Source organism: Xyrauchen texanus, chromosome 9 (genome assembly GCF_025860055.1).
Source record: "Xyrauchen texanus isolate HMW12.3.18 chromosome 9, RBS_HiC_50CHRs, whole genome shotgun sequence".
NCBI lineage: Eukaryota > Metazoa > Chordata > Actinopteri > Cypriniformes > Catostomidae > Xyrauchen > Xyrauchen texanus.
The window spans coordinates 12,165,564-12,179,331 of NC_068284.1; the positions used below are offsets into that span (position 1 = coordinate 12,165,564).

Here is a 13,768-nt window from a genome sequence, read left to right on the forward strand (position 1 = left end):
GCTTAAACTGTGCAGCGGACTCTACAAATGACAAACACTCCACAAATCAGCTCTTCAGAAGGAAAATCTTTAGATCAAATACATACCATCCTCAAATGACAGATTGTGGTCAAAGCAGTCTCTGGTCACCTGACACAAACAGAGGAAAGACCTCTATGATCGGAATCAAGTTGATTGATCAAATATCAAAGCTAATTCTATATAACTGCTATAATTAAAATCAAATTTTCTCGGCTTGCACCTTTTCTGCTGCTCTGACTTTCACCCCTTCATTCTCACTCAGCTGGTCGCCCTCCTGTAGCTTCCCTAGAGGACTCTGTGCTTCATGGTGTGGAAGCGAGAGTGCACATAACCCACACTAAAGTGCACTGCAGTTCCGTCGAGCCACAGATTGTCATATACACCTGCCTTAAATCCTGGCGGCTCATATTCAGGGGGTGTCACTCGTTTTTTTCAAGTTGCGAGAGAGACAAAGTCACATCTTCCATTTATAGATATCCTGATCACAAAAGGTTAACATTGGATTGCTTCCGAATTACTAATAGGTTCAATGTTTAGCTTTTGCCACTATAGTTATTTAGTACTATTTCTAACTATCCAATAAACTTTAGATAATCCTCCACTATGAATCTCAATGTATTGCAGAAGGATGTGCAGGCAGCTGTTTGCTCAATGTTTGTTTTACCATCATCATTGCAGTAGAGTTTCATACTGTGGCAAACGGCATCGGGCAGAGCCTCAAGATTCTGCATGAGGAGGAACAGCTTCCTGATCAGGAGGATTGTGTCGTTCGTGGTCACTTTTGCTTCCACATTCTCATTCCTTAAATGAAGAAGAGAGGCGAGGACAATGTTGCCTACCGTCGCACTTAAAGTCAACTTGAACGTGCATTTGCAACTCATTTAATATTATTATATGTAATGACACATTATTACGTTATTACATTTTGATGAAAGATACCAAACTCTTTTTCTTTTAAATAATGTGTACTGATAAAAAAGTGCACAATAAAACTAAGAACATGTATAAAGAAAGTATTGAGAATGATTATATGAAATGATGAGTGAAGGCTTCTCAGACCTGAATGTTTTAACTCATGTTATTGCCTCCAACAGTGTGTCATTTTGCAGTCACCATGCAATTGAAGACATACAAGAAATGCAAACTATAGGAAATCTATTCTAAAGATACACTATATACTCATCAACAAGCTTGAAATATCAGGACTATTCGTTCTTGGTTTGAATAGGCCTTAACACAAATAATGCACGACAGCTTTAAGAATAATACCTCAGGATGTCCATCTCCGGTCCCTGCTCTGAGTACCTGAACTTAAACTGATAGGACTCAATCACATGCTAAGACAAGAGAAACACATAAGTTACAAAACATTTTAGGTTAAGAACAGTCATATTAAAGTTACATAGAACTGTAAACTACATTGCTGTTATCTGGGTGTGCGTGCACCTGTAAATCCAAGAGCCATACATTCTATATGTAGGTAACACTTTACAATAATAACAAATAAATAACACATGTATTTATGCATACTGACCCCAAATAAGCACAATCTGAAGCTGTAAAATATGAAGAAGAACTTGATTAGTAGTGATTAAAAAATCAAAACAAAGGTTTATATCCAAATATGATGCATGTCTTACATATCTCGTCTCCAAAGCATCGAAACATCCCATCAGCCTTGAAGGACAAATGTATAGATGTGATTATTTTTTTTATAATAAATGTTAACCCTGTATGGTACAGTGTATCCGTAACATTATATTTTCTTTCACTTTTTCACCTTGCAGAAAAAACTATAACATAATGCACTGTTGGAAATGAAAGGGCAGTCTTTAAAGAAATTATGTTTTTAAGCCACATGATATTTGATTTTGTCTGAAAGACTGTTGGGAAGACACCTGCTGAAGTGCTTCACAAATTTCTCTAATAAATACATTTCAGTATGTTTTTATGCTGCATCTTTGATAAGTTAATTAAATCTAGTTAACTGATCAACTTTATCTAACAGTTTTACTGAAAATGTATCAAATATGGCAATGCTGTACAACAATGGAATTGCACTAATGGCAGTGGCTGCATTTATGCTTAGCACAATAATGATTTGTATTTATTCTTTTCAGACAAAAATGATCACAGCAATGTTTTATGGAAGAGTGACAATTCTGTGCTGACACTTGATCATATTTAAGAAAAAAGGGTTTTTGAAAATTTGTTCATTGTGTTACAGAGCAACACTTACCGAAAGTAAAAAAAAAAAAAAAAAAAAATAGAAAATCAAATAGGAAAAAATACATTATAATTAGAACATAATGCGTACCATACTGGTTTAAACAAGTAAATAATTTGGTCATCATATATTTTTTAAAGCAATACAACTTTACACTTCTTACCACACATAAGCTATTACATTTAACAAGCTTGCACTTTCACTGTATACTATATTTCTGTACAAAGAGAATCACACTGTTGTGCCAATTTAGAGTAACATTTACAATGACAAAATGAGTGTTGTGCTTAAGACAAATAAAATGACTAATTGAAAAATTCAATTGAAATATTACAATAAATACTGTTACAAAAAGTACTGTGATTGTACAGTAGGCCTACTCAAAAGATTACAAGATTACCATAATATATCCTATTCTAAGCTTCGGACACTGTTTTTGAAAGATATTCATATTATTTAACAGTATTTTCAGCTAGTATACTCAACGATAACTGTAGCAACAATAACTGAAATTTAGGACTTAATTGAAACCAGTCAACCATAAACAGAATATCTCTAATACATTTCAATGTGGTGTATTTGAGTAATGGCACGACTTGCTATAAGGTTCACCTGTAGTGTGTTTTTACATCACCTCGGCACTCTCCTGTTCGCTTGTTTTGTCCGATTGGCATGTATGAGTTAGCAGACACTGAAATTACCCATTTTATAACGCTTCAGGCACCAGTTTAAAGTAAAATTGGTTACTAATTTAATTGATGTTAATCGATGTTAATGTAAGGCAAAGTATTATTTAATACATTTGAGCGTTTATTACTGTAGTTGCAAGGTACGGTGCAAATAATACGTCGAAAACTTTCTGAGGTAAATTTCTGAGCTTTGTATTGAAGAACGCTCGCGCCAGAATCGACATCTGTGAACTGTCAATGTCACGCACATTTGGCGGCAAACTGGAGTCCACAGACAAACAGAGCACTGAGGTGGCGCTACAACCTCAAAATAATTAGCACAGTTCGTATTTGACCAGGATTTGAATAGGAGAAATGTGTCAAACTTTTCTAATAACAACCTGAAACATTAATACTTGATACTTCCCACCAAAAATGAAAATTCTCTCATTATTTACACACTATCGTGCCATACCAGTTCTTCTGTTGAACACAAACGAAGATACATAAAAGAATATCTCAGCTCTGTAGGTCCATGCATTGCAAGTGAATGGTGACCAGAACTCCAAAAGCTCCAAAAACGAGGCAAAGTTATCATAAACTAATCCTTAAAGGTGCACTTTATGTCTTAGAGTCATCTTGGATTTACACTTTAATCTTGCAGCTTGGATGCAGCATCATTTAAAATCACCAGTTTATATTTTCAGATGCCATTGTAGAAATTTGGTATTCACAGTCAGCCATGATTACTTAATCAGTGATTAAAAGTGTCCAGGCGGTTAGATTAAGTGACTAGTATTGGGCTGATCGAGTCATGTGATTCTAACATGGCAGCCCCCATGTGTGGACCCTCACCAAGTAGATTAAAACAGCTTTTATAAGGTTTCTGATTTGACTGGAGTCTTAATTTAATGTGAGTGCTCATGATTTCCTACATATTGCAAAATTACAATTAATGTAATTAGGAGTTAAACTATTTTTGATGAAGAAACATTTACGGAGTACACCTTTCAAGTGGTTTAATCAATGTCTTCTGAAGGTATCCAGTTGGGTTTGGGTGATAACAGACCAAAATATAACTCTTATTTCTCTTTACATCTTGCCATTGCAGTTTCTGCACTAGATGGTATTATAGCAACCGTAATCAAGCTTGAAATCATGATTGCTAAAGAGACAGCTGTCTCTATCTTTTCACCCACGTGTCATAGATTCTGTGCTAACCAGCTGGCCCCCATCTTCACACTGATCTTCAATAGATCACTGGAGCAGTGTGAAGTCCCATGCTGCTTCAAATGCTCAATCATCACTCCTGTCCCAAAGAAACCAAAAATCGCAGGACTTAATTATTAGACATGTTGCTCTGACGTCTGTGGTCATGAAATAATTTGAGAGACTGGTGTTGGCCTACCTGAAGGACAATCACTGAACCCTTTCTAGATCCCTTTCAATTTGCTTAGAACAAACAGATCTGTGGATGATGCAGTCAACATGGGATTGCATCATATCCTGCAACATCTGGACAGACCGGGGACAAATACAAGGATCCTTTTTGTGGACTTCAGTTCAGCTTTCAACACCATCATCCCAGCTATTATCCAGACTAAATTACACCAGCTCTGGGTAAATTTGTAATATATATATATATATATATATATATATAAGTGAATGGGAGACCACAGCAAATATAATTTTTGCTTACCCATTTGCTGTGGTGGATTATGACAGACAAAAGTAGTAAGATACCAAATTTACAATCACTTCCTCAGCAACTGTACTGGAAACAACATTGAAGCTGTGGTAACTAAATCATTAAACCAATTCCAGTTTAATATAGCACAAAGCATAATGTTATGAATTTACACAATCATTAAAATATAAAGTTTGCTAGATTTAAGCTGCTAAAAAGGCAGAAATGCGTCACAGTCAGCGAAAAGGGTCTATTCCCTGCCATCCCATTAAAAGCAAAGCAACTCCAATTCATGTAATCCTGAATATTACTTATTATAGCCTACAAAATTAATTTAATTGTACAATAAAATAATTTACATTCAAAAAAGAAAAAGGCAAAATATTGCTTAAAATTGTTTTTATTGTTTGAAATACAAGCATTTTGATGATAATACAATACAAATAAGCTGGTCCCCACTATACAACATTTGTTCCACATCAAAAGGAATGCACTTTGTATGTACTAACACAAATGTTACAAAACATTTGGTTTTGACCATGATACACTTTTGTCTAAATGTCTTCCCTTCTCACAATATATATAAAACAATATAAATAACATTTACTACCACTCCTACACAGATGTTCTAGACTAACTAGTTGTACTTTGTTACTCTTGTACTATAGATAGTCCTGGCACAGGGCCTTTAATACTATGCTACACAGTATTGTGCATTTAATTTTGTTTGGAGAAGAAGTCTTTACTTTTCTGGACGTCAGGCTTAATTGTGTCCTTTCCGGGCTTCCATCCGGCTGGGCAAACTAGGGAAAGGAGTAAGCAATAAAAAAAAGGCAGTGTTTTTTACTGTGTTAATAAAATAATTAGGAAGGATGCAATCTGGGGGGTGTGGTGGAACTTTAGGGTGGTCAAGTGCTCCTCTTTTCATCAGACCAGGGTAGCAGGGCCCTGTTATTAATTTCACCATCCATCTATGGTGAAAATCTAGGGGCAATGCCACCATAGTTGGTAGCAGTGGTTTCAAAGCTGAAATGTGCACACTTTTCTTCCAACCTCCTTGATATAACATGGTACAGTTGAAGTCAGAAGTTTACATACACCTAATGCAAAGTTTATAGTACACGATTTTGGGACCGATTTTCACTCGCCGACAAAAGCACGAAATCATAGGCAAATCAGAGCTCGCTCCCGTGAGGGACAAACCCAATGTATGAATTATCAATGACGCAATCTGAGAGAAGCACCGATGCGTCGCTGATGTCAGCGAGATATCTAGCATGTTAAATATCTGGACCTATCTGCGATTCCAAATAGAGCAATGTAAAAATGTGTTTTGGCATAGGAAGTTTCAGTGTGAGGAGTCCTGATGTACCTGAACAGAACATCAACTAGCATGGCTGCGGTATCAAGAAAGTCTCATTGGACCGGAGAAACGGAGGAAAAATTTGTGGAACATTGGCAGGAGCACCAGCGCCTATTTGATGTTTCCTCTGAACTATACCACAACCGGGTGGAGAAAGAGACGAGTTGGAGAGAAACTGCCAATACTCTTGTACAGTCAGGTAAGCAAATAGGTAGATTTTTCAGTAGGAGGTGTGGTTTCATATTGTAACCAACAAAATATATGATCCCTTAAGGCAATTAAAAACATACACCTCATATACGGAAATGCATAACATATGATCACGCATTTGTTTTCGTATCTTGTATCACTTCTCGCGTGTACTCTGTTTTGAAACGTAATTTGGTGTCCAGGCAGAGTCGTCAGGGATTCTTCAATAGTGAAATGTTTTGTAATGTGTTCACCCCTGTCGCCAATTCCGTGTCATTTGAAAACCCTCCAACTTCCATGACAAGACAGACAGTTGTGTAACATCAATGGTACCACAATCCGACGTCTTTGAAAGTCATGTAGTGTATAGGAGGCATTAGCCAAATACATTTAAACTCAGTTTTTCTCAATTCCTGACATTTAATCCTAGAAAACATTCCCGGTCTCTACTTTATTTTAAGAATGCGAAATGTCAGAATAATAGTAGAGAGAATTATTTATTTCAGCTTTTATTCCTTTCATCACATTCCCAGTGGGTCAGAAGTTTTCATACACTTTGTTAGTATTTGGTAGCATTGCCTTTAAATTGTTTAACTTGGGTCAAATGTTTTGGGTAGCCTTCCACAAGCTTCTCACAATAAGTTGCTGGACTTTTGGCCCATTCCTCCAGACAGAACTGGTGTAACGGAGTCAGGTTTGTAGGCCTCCTTGCTCGCACACACTTTTTCAGTTCTGCCCACAAATGTTTTATTGGATTGTGGTCAGGGCTTTGTGATGGCCACTCCAATACTTTGACTTTGTTGTCCTTAAGCCATTTTGACCAACTTTGGAGGTTTGCATGGGGTCATTTTCTATTTAAAAGACCCATTAGCTACTGAGCTTCAACTTCCTGGCTGATGTCTTGAGATGTTGCTTCAATATATCCACATAATTTTCCTTCCTCATGATGCCATTATTTTGTTAAGTGCACCAGTCCCTCCTGCAGCAAAACACCCCACAACATGCTGCTGCCCCCACATGCTTCACCGTTGGGATGGTGTTCTTCGGCTTGCAGGTCTCACCCTTTTTCCTCCAAACATAATGATGGTCATTTTGGCCAATCAGTTAAATTTTTTTTCATTAGACCAGAGGACTTTTCTCTAAAAAGTAAGATCTTTATCCCCATGTGCACTTGCAAACTGTAGACTGGCTTTTTTATGGTGGTTTTGGAGCAGTGGCTTCTTCCTTGCTGAGCAGCCTTTCAGGTTATGTCAATATAGGACTCGTTTTACTGTGGATATAGATACTTGTCTACTGGTTTCCTCCAGCATATTCACAAGTATCTCTTTGCTGTTGTTCTGGGATTGATTTGCACTTTACGCACCAAACTAAGTTAATCTCTAGGAGACAGAATTAATCTCCTTTATGAGTGGTATGGTGTCTGCATTGTCCCATGGTGTTTATTCGTACTATTGTTTGTGCAGATAAATGTGATACCTTCAGGTGTTTGGAAATTGATCCCAAAGATGAACCAGACATGTGGAGGTCCACAATGTTTTTTCTGAGGTCTTGGATGATTTCTTTTGATTTTCCAATGATGTCAAGCAAAAAGGCACTGAGTTTGAAGGTAGGCCTTAAAATACATCCACAGGTACACCTCCAATTCAGTACTCCTCCAATCAGAAGCTAATTGTATAATTGTCAAAAGGCTTGACATTTCTAGAAGCTGCCTAAAGGCACAGGCACAACTTAGTGATGTAAACTTCTGACCCGTTAAAATTGTGATTTAGTCAATTAAAAGTGAATCAAACTGTCTGTAAACACGTGTTGGATGAAGTACGTGTGCCATGCACAAAGTAGGTGACCTAAAATAATTGCCAAAACTATAGTTTGCTAATATTAAATCTGTGGAGTGGTTAAAAAAATTAGTTTTAATGACTTCAACCTAAGTGTATGTAAACTTCTGGTTTCAACTGTACATATGATATGTAGTATGTTTTGTAAAATCAAAAAGTATTGCGGAAAAAAAAAAGAAAATGTGCTGTACCTTCTCCATGTTTGTCGGTGAACTGAAATGCTTGAACCAAGCGCAGAGTTTCATCAATGGATCGGCCCACTGGCAGGTCATTGATGGTTATCTGCCTCAGAATGCCTTTGTCATCGATGATGAAAAGACCTCTGATTTAGGAAGAAATGTAAAAAAATTAAATCTCACAAAAAAGCAGAAATCAATAGCGATTTAAGAGAGAGAAAGCTGTGTTGTTTTATTATAATTGTAGGTCAGCCAAGACCCACACTATGACGTAGTAGAAAACATTTATATGGTATATGGTACATGGTACTTGTAAAAACTAATACTGGATTCAGTCACCCATACCTGTAGGCAATACCCTCATCTTCCTTAAGTACACCATAATCTTGAGATATGGAGCGAAGGGAATCTGCCACCAAAGGGACATTCATATGTCCTAAACCGCCTTGCTTCCGAGGGGTGTTTATCCTGTTATGATTACACATATGTTACTCAATGTCAAGTTAGACAAATAGACACTGTCTGTACACAGCTTAACACTGCAATAAGCAACTGTACATAGAGACATTTGAAAATGTGGCACTCAAGACCATTGTTTTTTTAGGCAACTGAACAACACTCACTATTAAGAATAAACTCTCCATCACATTTGAGGAGTTTAAGTCTAAGTTTAAGTTTTATTTATCTTTATCTTTGCTCACCAGGCAAGATGACAGAAGTGGGAATCAACAGAGGCACCAATGACCTCACAGTTGATTTTCCTGAACTCTTCGACGGCATCACTGAAGGCGATGATCTCAGTGGGGCACACAAAAGTGAAGTCCAGTGGGTAGAAGAATAACACTACATACTTCCCTACAAACAAGAGCAAAGCAGTTGTCACAGGGGCCTAGGGACACTCTTAAAATGTGGAGCACCCTCCTAATAAAATGTTACTGTCAATATTGTGTGATCAAAATTTCTGGTCTACAGTATGTTCTCTTTCAGAGTTCTACACAATATAATTCACAATTTCATTCTAAATACTTATTGAAAGAATTTACTAACACGACATGCACCATATATTACAGGACATTGTGCTTGTATATCTCTTCTTCATTGCACTGGTGCTCAGATCATACCTCTGTAGTCAGACAAGTTGAGATCTTTAAACTGTCCATCTGGCATCACAGCTTTGGCTGTGAAGTCTGGAGCAAGTTTCCCAATATGTGCTTTTCCAGCTGCCATTCTCTGCAAGAGAGAAAAGAAGAAAACATATTTCATTTTAGAACACAAAATGTTAAGGAAACGTGTATTATTGGAAATTTGTCAGAATAAATAGATAAATGGTTAAAAAAAATAATTAGGCGTTCCCAGAATTCCCTGCGTGACCCATTACATTTCATTATATTTTATTGGAATAGTTACGGTATGTTTCTTCTTATTTTTAATATCAGTTATGTACTGGTGTGTTCTGTGTTATATTTGATGTAGTTTGGTTAATGTTTATTGCATTATTTTAATTTCACATTTGTTACCCTGATTGTGTTTAATGTTTGTGTGATTGATACTGAGCACTGTCTCTACATGATTATTGGACATTGCTACAGGAAGAGCCACTACTGATGAACTTCATGTCATCATGTGCCCTTCTATAATTACTACGATGATTAACAATATATTATATAGTGAAAAGCAGACTTTTACAGTTTCATTAAGTTAATATATTAAATCGATCATTTGATAATATAAACGATGGTAATGTACCGTAAAATGTACCGTAAAAACAACCATTTTAAAGTGTAAAATTGACAGGTTGTAGTTTTACAGTTGTATAGATAAATTTTTACTGTATTTTTTACAAAAATTATTCTGCATCCACATCTGCCATAACTTTTTGTATTATGTTTTAAATATATATTTTTAATATAACAGGATTTTTTTTTACAGTGTACCTTTTCTATGTAAAGTTATAACCAATTTTACAATTTTGTGTCAACAAACAATAAAACCTTAAAATGACAGTAAATTAGGATTTAACCCACTACATCTTAAATAATACATGCGTTTTAACAGAATAATTAATGTAAGTGCTTTTATAAAAGTATAAGCTTCACATTTCTGCCAGTAAACCCTCCAAAAATTGGCCCCATTCACTTCCATTGTAATTTGTAACACATTGTCTCACTGTAACACAAATTTGTGCTTTTTTTTTTTTTGAGGGACGAGACTAAATATTTTTAGAAATCTACTTTATGCCATAAGTGCTGTCGATTAAGCTTAACATGTTCTGGAATATTCCTTTAAATGTCACATTTCATTATGAGCAGGCTTATAGGATATACAGTACATAAAGAGTAAATGAAAAATACTATAAACTACATGATGCTTGATTGCCATTTAGGAACAGAATAGAATCGAATAGAATTTGACAGTTAGATCTCTAGAAACTATGACAGTCCTTTTCTTCGTTTCGTCGATATTTCCTAAATTAGCAACATTTGTACTTCCGTAGTACGCGTGTAAAAGCAATAAACAGAGCCAGGACTGGAAAATGTATCAACTTCGTATTATATAGCGCAATTTTGACGAAATGTATAATGTATGTTTATAAAACGCAGTATTGACGTCTATAGTTCAATATAGTCTATTCAATTTGTTCTTATACCACATGATTCAGTTTAAGTTCATTCAAATCAGATGAACTTGAACGCGCATTTCATGGACACTTTCAAGAGCAACAAGTAGCAAAAGAAAAACTGTTATCAGCGTCACATTTCACAATGTATTTTCCATTCACCTTTAAATAAAGTCAAAACTGACACATCAGACATGTCTATTACCATCCAAGTGTTAAAATCACCTTTCCATTTTTAAAACTAAAGATTCAGACTGAAAAAGGAAACGAAACAACATGTGCATTTCCGAAATCTATATTTCCTCCACATCTCATTTTCATAAAAAACGACGTGAAAAAGTTTGCAACAGTGCATACCTTCCGTTCTGTGTCCGATTTATGTCAATAAATGAGTGAACTGAACTCACGGTGGTGGTGGTTGGCGTTTAAATAAGGCTTCCCCAAAACTCGCGATACTCTGTGAGATCCACTACATCGAGAAGTGAATGCCCCCATTGAAATGGCCAAATTACTGGGATATGTTTACGGCAGCATGACTTTGCACATTTTCTGTTCTTAAATAGGTTGAACACAAAGAGATGTGCTGTTTCCAAACCGACTTTAATCTAAAAATATGCCACAAACTTCCTCATACAAAACTAGCTACTCAAATTAATTACAGTAAGGAAAATAAAACAACTTAAGTTCCTTGGAATATATGTGTCAATCTCAGGAAAATCAAAAGACCATCATGATCATAAGCTTGCTTTATGTGTTTTACTCTATTTATTTCAAAGTGAGAACAGTTAAGCATGTGTGTTCAAACTTAGCCTAATAGCACAAATACACCACCAATACATCTATTACATCTGGAAGTGAAATTTTGTAGGTTGTTTGATCATCTGCAATACGCTTATAATATGTTTATTATTTTTTTTATTTTCTCCCCTTTTCTCCCCAATTTGGAATGCCTCAATCTGAGTGGCCGAAGATGAATCTCAGTTGCCTCCATGTCTGAGACCGTCAATCTGCACATTCTATCACATGGCTTGTTGAGTGTTACCGCGGAGACATGTTGCATGTGGAAGCTTCAGGCTATTCTCCGCAGCATAAATGCACAACTCACCACGCTCACCACTGAGAGCAAAGAACATTATAGTGACCACGAGGAGGTTACCCCATGTGACTCTACCCTCCCTAGCAACCGGGCCAATTTGGTTGCTTAGGAGACCTGGCTGGAGTCTCTCAGCATGCCCTGGATTCAAACTCGCAACTTCAGGGGTGGTAGTCAGTGTCAATATGTTCTGAGATACCCAAGACCCCTATAATACATTTCTTTAACATTCCAAAACATAAAAAAAAAAAGTATGCAGCAGATGTCTTTGAGACGTTTATGGTTTAGAATGTTTGTGAGACTGTCTAGAATGTATTAAACATTTGTTCCTACATTTAGGATGTAATGGAGGCTAAATGCAAAACCTAACACCCAGGTTTCACTGAATCGTGTTCCTTAAATGCAGCTAATCCACCATACATTTCTTGCTAAGGGGCTCCTGCCATGTGACTGAGACTTTTATTGAAAGGTCAAAGGTTTTGCATCTCATTAGTCAAACTAAGAGATACATTTCTATACATTGCCAACTTCAGACAGTTTTTTTAACATCACCTCTAAAAATCATTGGCATTATGCAACTACAGGCCCTCGCTGACCTCTATGTGTCCGACACACAAAGAATTGCATTGAATTGCACAAGATATTACAAGATAATGCATACATGTTTCCTTGTTGAGGAGGAACTTTCTGTAATGGAACTCCACCTTTAAGTTACATAATTTGTGGAATTGTTCCCACTTCCTTGTGTCATTTTGATGCTTTTACATTCCTCTGGAGTTACTCAAGTCAGCAGCTATGTTTACACATACTGTATTTCTCCCCCATTTCCATTTTATCTAGATCAGTTCTCAGAGAGTATATCTTTTCACTCATCCAAACATACATACATTTTTGGACACTACAATAGCTTGGGATCTTTAAGCAAGCTTCTGTACATTGTTTCTGGCAATGGAGAAAAGTGGATGTCATTTGCACACTTCATCTTCCCTTTCCTTTTCCCCTCACTGCCATCACCCACCCTCTCTTTCAACGTGCTGTCTCTCAACCTTGTTGCCACGGGCACCAAATGAAGGGTCTGATAAGAGGGTGCCGGACACAAAGAGATCATATTAAAATCACAGCTGTGGGCTTCAGATCAAATGATGCATCAAACGTGTGTTAATAAAGAACTGCTTTCAAGCAACAAACATGGGCATAATCAGCCCGTCTCTCATTAGTAATGAACCGCTCATTTGCTTTGTGTCACGTCCACAGTTTTAGTGAACATGTACTACAAACAATGTAGTATGCAGGTTTTGCAGACATTTGTTCAGGTGTGCTAAATCATAAAAGGAATGTTTTAGGAGGAGGATTGCATATTTAAACACCAAGCCTACAGTATGAGTCAGTATCAAATGTTTGACAAGTTTGTGATAATGTAGATAAGAGCAATAGCACATCAGGATATAGGTCATAATTCTCCTGTATGCCTTAGTTCAGAGTAGTCTGAGAAAATGGGAACCTAAAATGGGAAGTCTTTAAAACATCCCTTTTGGACAGCAGAGAATCTGTGTGAGGTATGACAACTACAGGCCTATGAATTGCCAAAGGCACTACAATTCCCTGTGTAAACAACGTTTATGAGGAACCTCAGTTCATAAGCAAGAAGAGCCAATGAGTGCTCTGACAAGCCTCAGCAACTGAACCCAGGCCAGAGAGAATTAGTGAATGAAGAGAAAGCCAGTGAGGTGTCAACACCCCAGAAAGGACTAAGTGCATTTACATGCACATCCTTACACAGATTTTGTAATAAGACGACAACTTTTGTGGTATTGTAAACGCTTTAAATAGCTTTTCTTTATCGGTGTACGGTCATAAATGGCATAAGAATAAACCGGTTGACGCAGGTAGAT

At 36.7% G+C, this 13,768-nt stretch overlaps 2 protein-coding genes across 2 annotated transcripts; both read right to left on the reverse strand.

Moving 5' to 3' along the window:
• Positions 1-69: 69 nt before the first annotated feature.
• On the reverse strand, positions 70-1,694 carry zte38 (zebrafish testis-expressed 38). The gene is given in 7 exon segments (XM_052134913.1): positions 70-129; positions 242-321; positions 324-443; positions 686-822; positions 1,291-1,358; positions 1,441-1,491; positions 1,662-1,694. Coding segments are annotated over 7 exon segments (549 nt in total).
• Positions 1,695-4,992: 3,298 nt separating this feature from the next.
• LOC127649393 (peroxiredoxin-1-like) lies at positions 4,993-11,212 on the reverse strand. The gene is made up of 6 exons (XM_052134464.1): positions 11,141-11,212; positions 9,288-9,396; positions 8,868-9,021; positions 8,512-8,634; positions 8,182-8,312; positions 4,993-5,406 (listed from the first exon to the last, which is right to left on the reverse strand). The coding sequence occupies exons 2-6, from the start codon at positions 9,391-9,393 to the stop codon at positions 5,321-5,323; spliced, it is 600 nt and encodes a 199-aa protein (XP_051990424.1). The 5' UTR covers positions 9,394-9,396; positions 11,141-11,212; the 3' UTR covers positions 4,993-5,320.
• Positions 11,213-13,768: the final 2,556 nt, after the last annotated feature.

Coding starts and splice junctions, on each gene's coding strand:
- LOC127649393 (XM_052134464.1), bottom strand. CDS start 9,393: ATGGCAGCTGGAAAAGCACATATTGGGAAACTTGCTCCAGACTTCACA. Junction 9,022..9,287: donor CAACTTGTCTGACTACAGAG/GTATGATCTGAG, acceptor TCTTGTTTGTAG/GGAAGTATGTAGTGTTATTC. Junction 8,313..8,511: donor GATGAGGGTATTGCCTACAG/GTATGGGTGACT, acceptor TTCCTAAATCAG/AGGTCTTTTCATCATCGATG.